Below are 18,734 nucleotides of genomic sequence, written 5' to 3'. Positions count from 1 at the left end.
CCATTGAATTGAATCTCTATACTGACGTTTTGCCTGTTTGATTGCCTTAAGGAAGGAATAAATACACTGTTTGTATTCGGCCATATTCCCAGTCACCTTGCCATGGTTAAAAGCTCTTTCAGTTTTGCGTGAATGCTGCCATCCATCCACGGTTTCTGGTTAGGGTAGGTTTTAATAGTCAGTGGTTACAACATCTCCTATACACTTCCTGATAAACTCAGTCGCCGTATCAGTGTATTCGTCAATGTTATTCTCGGAGGCTACCCGGAACATATCCCAGTCCGCATGATCAAAACAATCTTGAAGCGTGGATTCCGATTGGTCAGACCAGCATTGAATAGTCCTTAGCACAGGTACTTCCTGTTTGAGTTTCTGCCTGTAAGAAGGGAGGAGCAAAATAGAGTCGTGATCAGATTTGCCGACGGGAGGGCCTTGTAGTAGCAGTGGTCGAGTGTTTTAGCTGCGCGAGTACTACAGTCAATGTGTTGATAGAACTTAGGTAGCGTTTTTCTCAAATTTGCTTTGTTAAAATCCCCAACTACAGTAAATGCGGCCTCAGGATATGTGGTTGCAGTTTGCATAAATCCAGTGAAGTTCTTTGAGTGCCGTCGTGGTATTGGCTTGAGGGGGAATATACACGGTTGTGATTATAACCTAAAAGAATTATCTTGGGAGGTAATACGGTCGGCATTTGATTGTGAGGTATTGTAGGTCGGGTGAACAAAAGGACTTGACTTCCTGTATGTTATCACAATTACACCATGAGTAGTTAATCATGAAACATAGACAGGCACACACACACATACACAAGCTCCATCAAGGTGACACGGGAGATCAACACAACGGGGGATGTGGCAGAGCGGGAAGACCCTGTGAATGAAACAGGAAGCGATGAACATAATAGAACATGACAAAATGCCGATATAGGTCGTGTCATTGTCAAGGAATTTGAGAATGTCTATCGCTCTGTTCTTAATACGCTGCCTGTGTCACGATTCTTCGACAGTCTCAAAAGGTCTGCCATGTCTCAAAAAAATGAATAATAATTTGATCAAAATGTTTGGATTGATTCTAGTAACACGAACCATGAGGACATTAACTATATTTTAATTGACAGCATGCATTAAAATGTGTTTGATAGATGAAAGAAAGAGAGGAATAAACATATTGTACTGCAGAATGTTACTGCATCATGTTTCTATCATATGGCTTGGGGGTCCCAGACTGAAAAGGCACTATAGTATGTCTAAACATTTTTGCAGTGCACCATTTCCTGGATACATAAAACAATGGGTAAACAGAATAATGAAATTACATATCCACTTTCCACTAGTGTGAATCAGCGTAAGTGTTATTGCAATTTGCCAGGCGTGTAAAACACAGCCGTTTCTCCTCATCTCACCAGGATACAATAGCTTTGCTCAGGAAGTGTTTGGAAAGTGGAAACCCAGTATGCCCATTAATCAAATCAAATCAAATCAAATTTATTTATATAGCCCTTCGTACATCAGCTGAAATCTCAAAGTGCTGTACAGAAACCCAGCCTAAAACCCCAAACAGCAAGCAATGCATGTGAAAGAAGCACGGTGGCTGGGAAAAACTCCCTAGGAAAAACTCCTGAGAAAGGCCAAAAACCTAGGAAGAAACCTAGAGAGGAACCAGGTTATGAGGGGTGGCCAGTCCTCTTCTGGCTGTGCCGGGTGGATATTATAACAGAACATGGTCAAGATGTTAAAATGTTCGTAAATGACCAGCATGGTCAAATAATAATAATCATAGTAATTGTCGAGGGTGCAACAAGCACGTCCGGTGAACAGGTCAGGGTTCCGTAGCCGCAGGCAGAACAGTTGAAACTGGAGCAGCAGCATGGCCAGGTGGACTGGGGACAGCAAGGAGTCATCATGCCAGGTAGTCCTGAGGCATGGTCCTAGGGCTCAGGTCCTCCGAGAGAAAGAAAGAAAGAGAGAAGAGAGAATTAGAGGGAGCATATTTACATTCACACAGGACACCGGATAAGACAAGAGAATACTCCAGATGTAACAGACTGACCCTAGCCCCCCGACACATAAACTACTGCAGCATAAATACTGGAGGCTGAGACAGGAGGGATCAGAAGACACTGTGGCCCCATCCGATGATACCCCCGGACAGGGCCAAACAGGCAGGATATAACCCCACCCACTTTGCCAAAGCACAGCCCCCACACCACTAGAGGGATATCTACAACCACCAACTTACCGTCCGAAGACAAGGCCGAGTATAGCCCACAAAGATCTCCGCCACGGCACAACCCAAGGGGGGGGGGCGCCAACCCAGACAGGAAGACCACGTCAGTGGCTCAACCTACTCAAGTGACGGACCCCTCCCATGGACGGCATGGAAGAACACCAGTAAGTCAGTGACTCAGCCCCTGTAAAAGGGTTAGAGGCAGAGAATCCCAGTGGGAAGAGGGGAACCGACAAGGCAGAGACAGCAAGGGCGGTTCGTTGCTCCAGCCTTTCCGTTCACCTTCACACTCCTGGGCCAGACTATACTTAATCATAGGACCTACTGAAGAGATAAGTCTTCAGTAAAGACTTAAAGGTTGACTGAGTCTGCGTCTCTCACATGGGTAGGCAGACCATTCCATAAAAATGGAGCTCTATAGGAGAAAGCCCTACCTCCAGCCGTTTGCTTAGAAATTCTAGGGACAATTAGGAGGCCTGCGTCTTGTGACCGTAGCGTACGTGTAGGTATGTACGGCAGGACCAAATCGGAAAGATAGGTAGGAGCAAGCCCATGTAATGCTTTGTAGGTTAGCAGTAAAACCTTGAAATCAGCCCTTGCCTTAACAGGAAGCCAGTGTAGGGAGGCTAGCACTGGAGTAATATGATCAAATTTTTTGGTTCTAGTCAGGATTCTAGCAGCCGTATTTAGCACTAACTGAAGTTTGTTTAGTGCTTTATCCGGGTAGCCGGAAAGTAGAGCATTGCAGTAGTCGAGCCTAGAAGTAACAAAAGCATGGATTAATTTTTCTGTGTCATTTTTGGACAGAAAGTTTCTGATTTTTGCAATGTTACGTAGATGGAAAAAAGCTGTCCTTGAAGCAGTCTTGATATGTTTTTCAAAAGAGAGATCAGGGTCCAGAGTAACGCCGAGGTCCTTCACAGTTTTATTTGAGACGACTGTACAACCATCCAGATTAATTGTCAGATTCAACAGAAGATCTCTTAGTTTCTTGGGACCTAGGACAAGCATCTCTGTTTTGTCCGAGTTTAAAAGTAGAAAATTTGCAGCCATCCACTTCCTTATGTCTGAAACACAGGCTTCTAGCGAGGGCAATTTTGGGGCTTCACCATGTTTCATTGAAATGTACAGCTGTGTGTCGTCCGCATAGCAGTGAAATTTAACATTATGTTTTCGAATGACATCCCCAAGAGGTAAAATATATAGTGAAAACAATAGTGGTCCTAGAACGGAACCTTGAGGAACACCGAAATTTACAATTGATTTGTCAGAGGACGAACCATTCACAGAGACAAACTGATATCTTTCCGACAGATAAGATCTAAACCAGGCCAGAACTTGTCCATGTAGACCAATTTGGGTTTCCAATCTCTCCAAAAGAATGTGGTGATCGATGGTATCAAAAGCGGCACTAAGATCTAGGAGCATGAGGACAGATGCAGGGACTCGGTCTGACGTCATTAAAAGGTCATTTACCACCTTCACAAGTGCAGTCTCAGTGCTATGATGGGGTCTAAAACCAGACTGAAGCGTTTCGTATACATTGTTTGTCTTCAGGAAGGCAGTGAGTTGCTGCGCAACAACTTTTTCTAAAATTTTTGAGAGGAATGGAAGATTCGATATAGGCCGATTAGTTTTTTATAATTTCTGGGTCAAGAGAGGCTTTTTCAAGAGAGGCTTTATTACTGCCACTTTTAGTGAGCTTGGTGCACATCCGGTGGATAGAGAGCCGTTTATTATGTTCAACATAGGAGGGCCAAGCACAGGAAGCAGCTCTTTCAGTAGTTTAGTTGGAATAGGGTCCAGTATGCAGCTTGAGGGTTTGGAGGCCATGATTATTTTCATCATTATGTCAAGAGATATAGTACTAAAACACTTTAGTATCTCCCTTGATCCTAGGTCCTGGCAGAGTTGTGCAGACTCAGGACAATGGAGCCCTGGAGGAATACCCAGATTTAAAGAGGAGTCCGTAATTTGCTTTCTAATGATCATGATCTTTTCCTCAAAGAAGTTCATAAATTTATTACTGCTGAAGTGAAAGCCATCCTCCATTTGCGAATGCTGCTTTTTAGTTAGCTTTGCAACAGTGTCAAAAAGAAATTTCGGATTGTTCTTATTTTCGTCAATTAAGTTGGAAAAATAGGATGATCGTGCAGCAGTGAGGGCTCTTCGATACTGCACGGTACTGTCTTTCCAAGCTAGTCGGAAGACTTCCAGTTTAGTGTGGCGCCATTTCCGTTCCAATTTTCTGGAAGCTTGCTTCAGAGCTCGTGTATTTTCTGTATACCAGGGAGCTAGTTTCTTATGACAGATGTTTTTAATTTTTAGGGGTGCAACTGCATCTAGGGTATTGCGCAAGGTTAAATTGAGTTCCTCGGTTAGGTGGTTAATTGATTCTTGTCCTCTGACGTCCTTGGGTAGGCAGAGGGAGTCTGGAAGGGCATCAAGGAATCTTTGGGTTGTCTGAGAATTTATAGCACGACTTTTAATCTTCCTTGGTTGGGGTCTGAGCAGATTATTTGTTGCAATTGTAAACGCAATAAAATGGTGGTCCGATAATCCAGGATTATGAGGAAAAACATTAAGATCCACAACATTTATTCCATGGGACAAAACTAGGTCCAGAGTATGACTGTGGCAGTGAGTAGGTCCAGAGACATGTTGGACAAAACCCACTGAGTCGATGATGGCTCCGAAAGCCTTTTGGAGTGGGTCTGTGGACTTTTCCATGTGAATGTTAAAGTCACCAAAAATTAGAATATTATCTGCTATGACTACAAGATCCGATAGGAATTCAGGGAACTCAGTAAGGAACACTGCATATGGCCCAGGAGGCCTGTAAACAGTAGCTATAAAAAGTGATTGAGTAGGCTGCATAGATTTCATGACTAGAAGCTCAAAAGACGAAAACGTCATTGTTTTTTTTTTTGTAAATTGAAATTTGCTATCGTAAATGTTAGCAACACCTCCGCCTTTGCCGGATGCACGGGGGGTATGGTCACTAGTGTAACCAGGGGGTGAGGCCTCATTTAACACAGTAAATTCATCAGGCTTAAGCCATGTTTCAGTCAGGCCAATCACATCAAGATTATGATCAGTGATTAGTTCATTGACTATAACTGCCTTGGAAGTGAGGGATCTAACATTAAGTAACCCAATTTTGAGATGTGAAGTATCACAATCTCTTTCAATAATGGCAGGAATGGAGGAGGTCTTTATACTAGTAAGATTACTGAAGCGAACACCGCCATTTTTAATTTTGCCCAATCTAGATCGAGGCACAGACACGGTCTCAATGGGGAAAGCTGAGCTGACTACGCTAACTGTGCTAGTGGCAGACTCCACTAAGCTGGCAGGCTGGCTAACAGCCTGTTGCCTGGCCTGCACCCTATTTCATTGTGGAGCTAGAGGAGTTAGAGCCCTGTCTATGTTCGTAGATAAGATGAGAGCACCCCTCCAGCTAGGATGGAGTCCGTCACTCCTCAGCAGGCCAGGTTTGGTCCATTAGTGGGCACAGTTCATCATAGCAGTGCAGCACAGGGACCAGACCAGGGACAGAGGGGCTCCCATATTACAGTGGAATCGATCTGATTCTGATGAACAGCACAACTAACAACAACCTCTATAAATAATTGATGTGCCTGAGTAGATGAATGGGGAGGGAGGGATTTATAAGCGGCTTTATTTCATGAGCCTTTAGCTTTTGCCTCTTCTGAAGTTGTCTAACACCTCCCTCCTGTCTAATAATTAGTTGTAGCAAATTTTAAAGACTTTAGTTGGCTATTATTTAGTCATGATCATTATGAGATGATAAAATCACATTATAATGCATACTTGTGAAAATTCTTACAATGCATTATAACCACATAATAATGCATTATGTGGGTAAAGTAAACCTGTAAAATGTTGCAGAATCAGGCATGTCTGTTTTAACCACAGTCCCTAACGTACCTTTCCATTCACAATTCACATACACTACTACTCTGTGTGGCGACGTTATCACTGGGCTGCCATTCATGAGGCAATGGGGAGAAGGAGTGAGAGGGAGGCAGTAGGGGATAGGCAGTGTTTGGCCTTGCCTTGTGAATTGCACTGAGAGCTAAATTGAATCAGAGAGGAAGTCTCTGGCTCCATTGATCTTGGCTCAGCTCTCTCTCTCTGCATCCCTCTCTCTCTCTTTGCTCTATCACAGCAGGGGCCAAACTGCAGCCACTGCTGTGGCAACCAAGATGCTCTTGATAGTGTTACGGCATAAATGGTCAGACTGACATGATGCCCTGTTAGTTGTTAGGAGTCATTATAATGCTATGGTGATAAGGGATTTATATGTTTAAATTACATTTTACATTTTAGTCATTTAGCAGACGCTTTTATCCAGAGCGACTTACAGTAGTGAATGCATACATTTCATACAATTTTATTTAAAAAAATTCTGTGCTGCCCCCCGTGGGAATCAAACCCACAACCCTGGCATTGCAAACACCATGCTCTACCAACTGAGCTACAGGGAAAGCTGTTAAATGTAATGATTAAATAATTCTACCCTGAAACCTAACTATTAGTGATTATTAGTTTATGTAGCATGTATAATGAATAATTAAAGTACTAAACGTAAGTCCCATAAGGTTCAGTAGAGACCTGTGAGGAAGAGAAGTGTGTGTGTGTGTGTGTGTGTGTGTGTGTGTGTGTGTGTGTGTGTGTGTGTGTGTCTAAGAAAATACCGAGAACAATTAAAACTGTTTGACTCGAACTCTGAGAGACTTATGATAGGACAGGAAGTACTTCTCAAGGTTTCTCTAATCTCTGGGGAATGGAACGGACTGTGCTGGGTAGTGATAAACAGTGGTGAGAACTCTGGGGAGGGATACAACTCACCTACTGTTCATGTGTATGTATGTGCGTAGGATATCTACTGTTTGTGTGGATGTATGTGCGTAAGGAAGGAGTGAACTATAAAATGGATGTCTCTGTATTATGGACTTCAGAACGTTCTCTGAATAAACTGTACGAACCTTTTGCAGAAGCTGAGTCTTTGCCTAATTATTATTATTAACCCAGTGTCTTACAAACCTTGGGGATTAGTCAAAGCTTATTGCTTGTTAGTTATTATCATTGGGATTGAAAATTCTCTTGACATATGGTTAGGATGACTGTGCATGATGAGTCATTGTTAGAGCAGTGTCTTGTCTAATAATACACCATTTTTTTTAGGGATGGTGTTCTGTTCAAGAGATTGATTGTGGAGTGGTTGGTGTCATTCAGTGAATTCCTCACTCTTGCGTTGCACTTCACTTCACTTGCTTTACAGTTCACCAGTTTATTGTGCAGCTAAGAATGTGACAACGTTCCAATGGCAGACACTATCACACAAACAAGATGTTATTTCCTTTGCTTCCTAGAATGTATTTCCTGGAATTCAATAGGCCTGTGTTTGAACCCAGGAATGTCATACCTGTGATTGGCTTCAATGTCTCAGCAGGGCTTCTCTATTAGCTGGGGTGGCCGAATGTACCGGACAACACCTGTCGTGTCCTGCTTGCTCTCACAAAGGAGAACCACAATGGGCTTTGACACCATCTGACGTTTTCGTGCTATCCTCAATGACTTTAAATTAGTGTAAGACCATACTGTATATTGAGAGAAAGACCTGGGATCACAAACTGTATTTGTTTTCTTTCAAAATTGTAATATTGCCTGTGTGTAGCTGGTGTAGAGGAGTCAGGCGCAGGACAGCAGATATGAGTAATAAACGTAATTTACTCAAATATTCACAAATACAACGCAATAATTCGAGCCCACAATAACGGACCGTATTACAAACAAACAATCACTCACAAACAAACATGGGGGAACAGTGGAGGATGATCAGCTGTCCGTCCTGTCTCCCTGTAGCGCTGCCTTAGGCGTCTCACAGTACAGACATTGCAATTTATTGCCCTGGCCACATTTGCAGTCCTCATGCCTCCAGAATGCCTAAGGCACGTTCCGCAGATGAGCAGGGACCCTGGGCATCTTTCTTTTGGTGTTTTTCAGAGTCAGTAGAAAGGCCTCTTTAGTGTCCTATGTTTTCATAACTGTGACCTTAACCTCCCTGGGCAAGCGTCCCACCTAGTCAACAGCCAGTGAAATACAAATACCTCATAAATGCTAAACTTCAATTTTTCAAACATATGACTATTTTACACCATTTTAAAGACAACACTCTCGTTAATCTAACCACATTGTCCGATTTCAAAAAGGCTTTACAGCAAAAGCAAAACATTAGATTGTCAGGAGAGTACCCTGCCAAAAATAATCACACAGCCATTTTCAAAGCAAGCATATATGTCACCAAAACCAGCTAGCCGTGATGGCTGGGCTATCTACTCAGAATATTGCAAAATGTGCTTTCACCGAAAAGCTATTTTAAAATCGGACATAGCGATTGCATAAAGGAGTTCTGTATCTATAATTCTTAAAATAATTGTTCTGTTTTTTTGTGAACGTTTATCGTGAGTAATTTAGTAAATTCACCGGAAGTTTGCGGTGGGTATGCTAGTTCTGAGCGTCACATGCTAATGTAAAAAGCTGTTTTTTTTATATAAATATGAACTTGATTGAACAAAACATGCATGTATTGTATAACATAATGTCCTAGGATTGTCATCTGATGAAGATCATCAAAGGTTAGTGCTGCATTTAGCTGTGGTTTGGGTTTATGTGACATTATATGCTAGCTTGAAAAATGGGTGTCTGATTATTTCTGGCTGGGTACTCTGCTGAAATAATCTAATGTTTTGCTTTCGTTGTAAAGCCTTTTTGAAATCGGACAGTGTGGTTAGATTAACGAGAGTCTTGTCTTTAAAATGGTGTAAATATATGTAAAATAAAATATATATATTATTTAAGGGCCCATCCAAGAATGCTCAAGGTCATTGACCACAGATAAAATGATGTCAAATCATGTTATATGTACTGTGGCTTTGATTGGACTGACCATGTCAACATCATACGTTCAGAATCTAAGCTAGCAGTCATCACTATGAATCAAATCGACAATCTACTGGCAAATCCTTTTCAATCCTTGTCATATGAAGAGAAATTATAGGTAAAACGTATCGGTGCTCATCGGCCATTGGACATAAACATTACACAAGAATGAGTGGTTTGGAAAGAATCAGTGGCTAACTAACTGCAAGCATAGCAAAACAATCACTAGCCTGCCATACAGTGGAGTGGATGTATGGTCCAAGTCAGGGTTTCAGGGTCTCTTTTCCAACCTTTAAAAGGATAAACATTCAACATTGGACATGCTGTCAATCCAGCATGACTTCTGCCGCGTTCGAAACAACTGGAAACTCGGAACTGGGAAATCTGACTTCAGTGAGTTCAAGACAACTGGGAACTTTGAAGAAAACTAGCTCCGCCTGAGAAAATACGTTTTGAACGGTCATCCAACTCGGAATTCCAAGTCGGGAACTCGGGCCTCTTCCTAGAGCTCCAAACTGAAGTTCACTGAGGTCATGATTCAACCTTGTTTTTTTCTGAGTTCCTAGTTGTCTTGAAAGCACCATAAATCCAGAGAATGCTAGACTTTGATGACAAGGTTTGATGATCAATTTTACCACGAAGTACCACCGCGCCACCTCTCTGTTCAAGTGAGCACAGCACAACAAGATGTCTTGTATACTGCTGCATAAATTGTAATATGCCAGGGAGAGAGATACACTGTAGCTAAGAAAGTAATACTTAGTGTATGTTGTGTAGTAAGCTGTTAGTAGCCCATGTGCCTCACCCTAATAATTTGCTCCATTTTCCCCTCATAATTTAGGCCTACTGTTGGTGGTGCTGGTTGAGAGAATGCCAAGTGTGCGCAAAGCTGTCATCAAGGCAAAGGGTGGCTAGTTGAAGAATCTCAAATATAAAATATATTTTGATTTGTTTAACACGTATTTGGTTAATACATGATTCCATATGTGTTATTTCATAGTTTTGGATGTCTTCACTATTATTCTACAATGTAGAAAATAGTACAAATAAAGAAATACACTTGAATGAGTAGGTGTTCTAAAACTTTTGACCGGTAGTGTAAGTATACAGACCCTTTACTCAGTACTTTGTTGAAGCACCTTTGGCAGCGATTACAGCATTGAGTCTTCTTGGGTATGACGCTACAAGCTTGGCAGACCTGTATTTGGGGAGTTTCTCCCATTTTTCTCTGCAGACTCTCTCAAGCTCTGTCAGGTTGGATGGGGAGCGTTGCTGCCAAGCTATTTTCAGGTCTCTCCAGAGATGTTCGATCAGGTTCAAGTCTGGGCTCTGGCTGGGCCACTCAAGGACATTCAGAGACTTGTCCCGAAGCCACTCCTGCGTTGTCTTGCTGTGTGCTTAGGGTCATTGTCCTGTTGTAATGTGAACCTTTGCCCCAGTCTGAGGTCCTGAGCGATCTGGAGCAGGTTTTCATCAAGTATCTGTCTGTACTTTGCTCTGTTCATGTTTCCCTCAATTCTGGCTAGTTTCCCAGTCCCTACCGCTGAAAAACATCCCCACAGCATGATGCTGCCACCACCATGCTTCACCGTAGGGATGGTGCCATGTTTCCTCCAGATGTGACGCTTGGCATTCAGGCCAAAGAGTTCCATCTTGGTTTCATTAGACCAGAGAATCTTGTTTCTCATGGTCTGAGAGTCTTTAGGTGCCTTTTGGCAAACTCCAAGCGGGCTGAAATGTGCCTTTTTACTGAGGAGTGGCTTCCGTCTGGCCACTCTACCATAAAGGCCTGATTGGTGGAGTGCTGCAGAGATGCTTGTCCTTCTGGAAGGTTCTCCCATCTCCACAGAGGAACTCTAGAACTCTATCAGAGTGACCTTCGGGTTCTTGGTCACCTCCCTGACCAAGGCACTTCTCCCCCGATTGCCTAGTTTGGTCGGGTGGTCAGCTCTAGGCAGAGTCTTGGTGGTTCCAAACTTATTCCGTTTAAGAATGATGGAGGCCACTTTGTTCTTGGGGACCGTCAGTACTGCTGAATTTCTTTGGCACCCTTGCCCAGATCTGTGCCTCGACACAATCCTGTCTCGGAGCTCTTCGGACAATTGACTTGGTCTTTGCTCTGACATGCACTGTCAACTTTGGGACCTTATATAAACAGGTGTGTGTGCCTTTCCAAATCATGTCCAATCATTTCAATTTACTACAGGTGGACTCCAATCAAGTTGTAGAAACATCTCAAGGATGATCAACGGAAACAGGATGCACCTGAGCTCAATTTCAAGTCTCATAGCAAAGGGTGTGAACACTTACTACGTAAATAAGGTATTTTGTTTTTTTAAATTTTTGGGCAAATATTTCTAAGAACCTGTTTTCGCTTTGTCATAATGGGGTATTGTGAGTAGATTTCAGAGGAAATGTTTTTATTTAATCCATTTTAGAATAAGGCTGTATGTGGAAAAAGTCAAGGTGTCTGAATACTTTCTGAAGGCACTGTATATAGAGAGTTGGGCCATTGCGGTTTCTGTCAGAACATTTAGAGTGCCACTTTCTCCTCCATAGCCGTTACTATGTGATAATTGACCCTTTGTTGTGCTGATTATTTCAGGTAGTTTTCAAAACCTATGAAGATGTCCAGTGAAAGCAGATATGCAATTTGTTGACAACACAACATAGTACAGACTTGGATACACATTATCCCAAATGCTAATCAATAAAAACATCTGTTAAATTTGCAACTCTTTTCTGCTCGTTTACAGCGGTAATTTCATAGGGGAATTGTCGGAGGTGCTCTCGTATTGTTACATCACCAAAATGTTAAGAATAACGGTGCAAACATGGCAGCTAGTCTAAAACCTGGCCCTACTACTTCAGAAAGTATTCACACCCCTTGACCTTTTCCACATTTTGTTGTGGAAAAGATTTGCTTAACAAGTCACATAAATTGCAAGGAATAATGGTGTTTAACATGATTTTTAAATTAATATGTCATCTCTGTACCCCACACATACAATTATCTGTAAGGTCCCTCAGTCGAGCTGTGCATTTCAAACACAGATTCACCCACAAAGACCAGGGAGGTTTTAAAATGCCTCGCAAAGAAGGGTGGGCACATTTTGGTAAACAAAAGCAGACATTGAATATCCCTTTGAGCATTGTGAAGTTCTTAATTTCAGTTTGGATGGTGTATCAATACACCCAGTCAATACAAAGATACAGGTGTCCTTCCTAACTCAGTTGCTGGAGAGGAAGGAACCGCTCAGGGTTTTCACCATGAGGCCAATGTTGACTTTAAAACAGTTACATAATTTAATGGCTGTGATAGGAGAAAACTGAGGATGGATCAATAACATTATAGTAGTTACTCCACAATGCTAAACTAATTGACAGAGTGAAAAGAAGGAAGCCTGTACATAATACAAAATATTCAAAAAAATGCATCCTGTTTGCAACAAGGCACTAAAGTAATACTGCAAAAATGTTGCAAAACAATTCACTTTTTGTCCTGAATACAAAGTGTTATGTTTGGGACAAATCCAATACAACACATTACTGAGTACCACTCCATATTTTCAAGCATAGTGGGGCTGCATAATGTTATGGGTATACTTGTAAACGTTAAGGACTGGGGAGTTTTTCAGGATAAACTGAATGGAGCTAAGCACAGGCAAAATCTTAGAGGAAAACCTGGTTCAGTCTACTTTCCTCTAGACATTGGGAGATTAATTCACCTTCCAGCAGGACAATAAACTAAAACACAAGTCAAATCTGCACTGGAGTTGCTTACGAAGAAGACGTTGAATGTTCTTGAGTGGCCAAGTTAGTGTTGACTTAAATCTACTTGAAAATGTATGGCAAGACCTGAATATGGTGTCAAGCTATGATCAACAACGAATTTGACAGCGCTTGAAGAATTTTGAAAATAATAATGGGCAAATGTTGCACAATCCAGGTGTGGAAAACTCTTAGAGACATACCCAAAAAGACTCACGCCTGTAGTCGCTGCCAAAGTTGCTTCTAGAAATTACTGACTCATGGGTATCAATACTTATGTAAATTAGCTCTTTCCTTTTCAATACATTTGCAAAGTTTTCTAAAAACATGTTTTTACTTGGTTATTGTGTGTAGAAGGGTGAGAAAAATAAGCTATTTAATCAATTTTGAATTCAGGCTGTAACACAACCAAAAGGTGGAATAAGTCAAGAGGCGTGAATATTTTCTGAAGGCGCTGCATACGGCTCTTGGTCTGGTCTACTGAGTTCATTGCCTTCCAATGAAACAGAAAAAAATCGGAGTGGGATGTCTCACTTCCTCTTCCGTCTCTGGCTCTAGCATCTCTGCCACGTCATATAGGAGTGATATCAGAAGAAGGAGGAAGAAAAAATATTATGTTTCGATCAATGACGTAAACTAGTGATACACTCGAAAAAGGAGATCGATCAAGTATTCATTCATCTCATTCCGATATTTATTAATCTGTACGTGTCCTTACATTGATGTCACCGTAAGTACATTGACATATGTTCTTGATTTAGCTAGCTACATTAGCATAGCTGAAGAGCAATGTTGTGAAGTGTAGCTAACGTTAGCTAGCCAGTAGATCTCTGATTAATTAATTTAGGGTTAGCTAACTACCTAGCTATAATAAACATGTTAGCAAGAGATGGCATGTTAGCAAGTGTCAGAAAACGGAAAGATAGTTACTCTCGCTAGCTAGTTGTAACGTTAGCTTGTCAGGGAAAACATTTGTCAGGAAAAAGATTGTGGTACTATGGAAACTTATGGCAAAGATATATATCTTTGACATAAGTTTTTTATACATATATATATATATATATATATATAATAGTGAACATTTTATGACAGCTAGCAGTGGTGTAAAAAGTACCCAATGGTCATACTTGAGTAAAAGTATAGATACCTTAATAGAAAATGACTCAAGTAAAAGTGAAAGTCACCCAGTAAAGTACTACTTGAGCAAAAGTAAAATATTTGGTTTTAAATATACGTAAGTATCAAAAGTAAAAGTATAAATCATTTCAAATCCCATATGTTAAGCAAACCAGAGGACACCATTTTCTAGTTTTATTTACAGATGGCCAGGGGCACACATCAACACTCAGACATCATTTACAAATGAAGTATTTGTGCTTTGTGAGTCCACCAGGTCAGAGGCAGTAGGGATGGCCAGGGATGTTCTCTTGATAAGTGCTTGCATTGGACCATTTTCCAGTCCTGCTAAGCATTCAAAATGTAACGAGTACTTTTGGGTGTCAGGAAAAATAGATGGAGTACGAAGTCAATTATTTTCTTTATGAATGTAGTGAAGTAAAAAATATAAATAGTGAAGTACAGATACGACTTAAGTAGTACTTTAAAGTATTTCTACTTAAGTACGTTTTACCACAGACTGCTAGCAATGAACTAACCTTACTCTTCTAGATTCATCAAGGGAAAGATAACACTTCCATAACTAGACCAGTCCTTTGCTGTTTATGAAACAATTCTAGGCAAGACAATTGACTTTGACCACCATCAGTCAGTTCCCTTACTTGGCAAAAGGTGGACGGTAGGCCTAAATTCTGGTTCTATGGCTGCACCCAAGTGTGTCCACATAGTGGGGAAGGTCCAACTCCTGTTACACGTCCTGGATAGGAGGAGAGTATAGGAGGACATATCCTGAACACAATACAGTTGTAATTCAATCCCAGTAAATGGAACATGGGAGATAAGGAGTTATTTCACCTGACAAAACCAAGAGGAGAGAATGGTGTCATTAAATGATTCATACAATTTCCTCAAGTTGAATGTTAGTCACTCACTGACATTGTCTACCATTTTGGAAACTGCCCTGAGTGTCTTTCAACCCAAATTTAGACTCATATATATATATATATATATTTTTTTTTTAACCTTTATTTAACCAGGAAGGGCTCATTGAGATTTAAAATCTCTTTTTCAAGAGCGTCCTGGCCAAGATAGGCAGCGCCAAGTCATTACAAAAATTACAGACAAACAACATGAAAAACTACAAGTAATCTAGTAAAAACCATAGAATTAACAAAGAATATAACAAAATCAAAAACAGCAAGTTAAAAACATTGACAGGTCAGGGAATCAGTCTCCAGATCATTCATCCGTGATTTAAAAATACCAATCGGGACAAGTTCATCCAGTTTAAAAGTATTTTGATCCTCATTACTATTTTATACCGTATTTGCTCGGTCAAAGTCCACTGTCTGTACATCAGAACTGAATTCGTCACTTCAAAAGTAAACATATTAAGCTAATCTCGGAGATTTACACACTATATACAGTTAGTATTTGATTAGTACATACATTTTATTCCCACACCTTTAGGTCACAGTTTTGCTAACATTAAACGTGTGTGTGTGTGCAGAGCCTGTGGGATGCTGCTGGATGAGACGCCACTATTCGAGCCAGCTCTCCTCCAGGAGCTGGACTGGAGTAGCAAGACCGTGTCCTTCTCTCCCCCAATCTCCCCCTCCCAGCCTGGGGAAGGTCTGGTCCTCAGGCCCCTCTGCACAGCCGACTTCAACAGGGGTAAGGAAGGAAGGAAGGGCCACTACAACACACTGCTTTATCTGGGTTGTGTGCATTCGGCACCAACCGGAAGAAAACGGACTGAAGCAGGAACGGTCATTTGAGTTTTCCGTTGCAAAACCTTTTGCTACAGTGTTCCCTTATGAGCACGACCCTGACCGACATATTCCAAATAATAAGACTGACTTAGCTGAACAACAATAAGAGACTGACTAACTTGTCCCTTTACAATAGTGGCATTCCTGAAAGTCAGTGTTTTCACAATAAGAGACTGACCTGTCTGGTTCAACAGTCGTGCATTCTATTCTTTGTCTAAAATAAAATGTTGAATGTAAGTTTCCTAATAGTTCCAATGTTGTTTTTTTCTACACAGGATTCTACAAGGTGTTATCCCAGCTCACAACTGCAGGAGATGTTACGCCAGAGCAGTTTATTAGTAAGTTCCAATCGAAGCCTAGGTATGGCAATACACATTGACTGGTTGATTTTGACATGTTGTAAAGTGAATGTACATTCAGATTTATCAACGGCATGGTATGTAAATCCTAAAACAAACATAAAAAAATATATATTTATATGCTGAAGAGCCATACTAGCATTTACTGCTAAGAACTATTATTTTATTTAACATTTATTTTGACAGGGAGTCAGGCTGAGACCAAGGTCTCTTTTACAGATGAGCCTTCAATACACAATCATATCAATACACAATCATAGAAAACGCACATTCTTCAGTAAAAAGGTCCTCAATAAGCCTTTTGCCATATGATATCCTGTCCATCAGATATAGATGCACACACTACCCAAAATGATCCTGTATATTCTCTCATAGAGAAATTTGAACACATGAAAAAGACTGGGGACTACTATGTCATCGTGGTGGAGGACACAAACCTGGGACAGATTGTTGCCACGGCCACATTGATCACAGAGCACAAATTCATTCATTCCTGTGCAAAGGTAGGGTTTACCAACAAGCAATCCACATTAAACCCTCCCTGGATCTACGTCAACTCCTTTTTGATTGATGTACTTGGTCTAATCTTATCGGGCTGAATCGTGACAGACACACATGTAACATTGCATTGATGACAATGGGATATTTTGCTCAACACCACACGTTTGTCACATAGTTATTCAGCCCATTGAAGACTTCTAAATGTCTGACATTTTGTCTCATTCACAGAGAGGAAGGGTGGAGGAGGTGGTTGTCAGTGACGTGTGCCGGGGAAAACAGCTGGGGAAACTGTGAGTAGTCTCCACTGAGCTTAAAGGAAAAATCCACAAACAACAATTCCACTGTTGAGAGTCTGAAAATGTTTTGCATGTCAGCAGTCAGTTTGCTTCTTGAAAATCCTATTGACAAGAAGCAGTGTTACTTGCCACATTTTCAAAAATTTAACTAGTTAAGAACAAATTCTTATTTACAATGACGGCCTAGGAACAGTGGGTTAACTGCCTTGTTCAGGGGCAGAACGAAGATTTTTATCTTGTCAGCTCGGGGATTCGATCTAGCAACCTTTCGGTTACTGGCCCAACTCTCTAACCACGAGGCTACCTGCCGCCCCATCATGATGACTTGACTGCTGACGTGCATAATATTTAGGGACTATATGAACAGTAAACTAATGAAAAAAATTACCAAAATATAGTTTGATTTAATTGGTAGTTCTTGCCTCTCTTCCAACCCCTGTTCTGTAATACTATCTGGTTAACATGGGCGTTACATTTCACAGTGAGGTTGTAGCTTTAGCCAACTTGTCCTTCAAAACAAGGTGGGCTATTGTCCTTTGTTAAACTCTTCGTTAACGGTTCTTGTTTTCTCGCACCAATTTCAGGTTAGTGTCGACCCTCACTCTCCTCAGCAAAAAACTAGATTGCTATAAAATAACATTGGAATGTGCACCCAAGAACGTGGCCTTCTACACAAAGTTTAGCTACTCCGCATCAGACGAGACTTACATGCAGTGTCGATTCTTTGATTGAGCGTTGTTCTCCCTCCCTGGGATTTGACTTGAAGAAATTGGTTCCAGGACATTGTCATATTGGTTCAACATCCTAGGATCCCCCAACGTTCAAGTCGTCTCCCCACCGTCAGAGTCACCGTCCCTCTGGTCACAAAGCTACCTCACGTGGGGGAGATTTGGCATTGTGTCTCTGGCTTCCCCAGCTTCTTAACAAAGGAATGTCAATCCAGTCGGGAATTTGGGACTTCTGCACATGCAATAAAGTGCTCTCTGTGCTTTATAGATATTTTTCTGTTTTTTGATTCATAAATGTATGTGTTAAGAGGGTTTAGTTAATATTTACATATGTTAATTGCAATTTAAGATTTGCAGACTGGTCCACATGTGAGATATGCGAAGGCAAGTGACACACGTACAACAAAGACCATTTGGTAACGGTTTGATATCATTTTTGTTGGATTGATATCTTAATGTAGGGCAGAAAATTTGGGACATTGATTATGCTAAGGTACTGCATATTTATTTTGGGAAATTTGACAATCACCCACTGAAATTGTATTTTCTGTTCATTGGAAAAGACTGATCTTTGTGCCCTTTACACTAACTGTGCTTGCAACCTGTTGGGCAGCACAGAATTACGATATGCTTTCACTAGTGATCAATGGTACATGGGCTATTGCAGACCTCAGGAAGTTCAAGTTGTACACAAGTAAAATCATGTATAGGTTTGAGGGAATTCTGTTCTAGAAAATACATAGCTACATTTGGTATGAAGATATGGGTAATTGTAGTGAACGCTTATTTATTCAACCTTAGGTTTTTTTCAGTTTCATAATTATGCTGTACAACTGGGGACATTTATTCTATGTAAAATGCTAATAAATTATTTTTACACTGGTTGTTACTTTGTTGGTCAAAATACAAAAACCTAATGTATAATATTTGAGGGCATTGTGTTGAAATGTGTTAAATTGACAAAGAATGCTAGAAACTGGCAAAATAACAGTACAA

General features: G+C 41.0%; 1 protein-coding gene across 1 annotated transcript; it reads left to right on the top strand.

Annotated features, from left to right (window-relative positions):
- Nucleotides 1–13,503: 13,503 nt before the first annotated feature.
- On the top strand, nucleotides 13,504–18,622 carry LOC115162623 (glucosamine 6-phosphate N-acetyltransferase). Its single transcript, XM_029714098.1, has 6 exons — nucleotides 13,504–13,696; nucleotides 15,593–15,756; nucleotides 16,130–16,192; nucleotides 16,589–16,716; nucleotides 16,943–17,004; nucleotides 17,595–18,622. Exons 1-6 carry the CDS (start codon nucleotides 13,689–13,691, stop codon nucleotides 17,740–17,742), a joined length of 573 nt encoding a protein of 190 aa, XP_029569958.1. The 5' UTR covers nucleotides 13,504–13,688; the 3' UTR covers nucleotides 17,743–18,622.
- Nucleotides 18,623–18,734: the final 112 nt, after the last annotated feature.

The sequence above is a fragment of the Salmo trutta genome, chromosome 25, assembly GCF_901001165.1.
Source record: "Salmo trutta chromosome 25, fSalTru1.1, whole genome shotgun sequence".
Taxonomy (NCBI): Eukaryota; Metazoa; Chordata; class Actinopteri; order Salmoniformes; family Salmonidae; genus Salmo; species Salmo trutta.
The sequence above is the reverse complement of the archived record's forward strand: the minus strand, read 5'-3'. Positions and strand labels throughout refer to the sequence as shown.

What these genes read in the sequence shown, in the direction of transcription:
- LOC115162623 (XM_029714098.1), top strand. An exon ending in TACGCCAGAGCAGTTTATTA is followed by an intron (nt 16,193 to 16,588) that starts GTAAGTTCCAAT and finishes ATTCTCTCATAG; the next exon opens with AGAAATTTGAACACATGAAA. An exon ending in GGAAAACAGCTGGGGAAACT is followed by an intron (nt 17,005 to 17,594) that starts GTGAGTAGTCTC and finishes CACCAATTTCAG; the next exon opens with GTTAGTGTCGACCCTCACTC.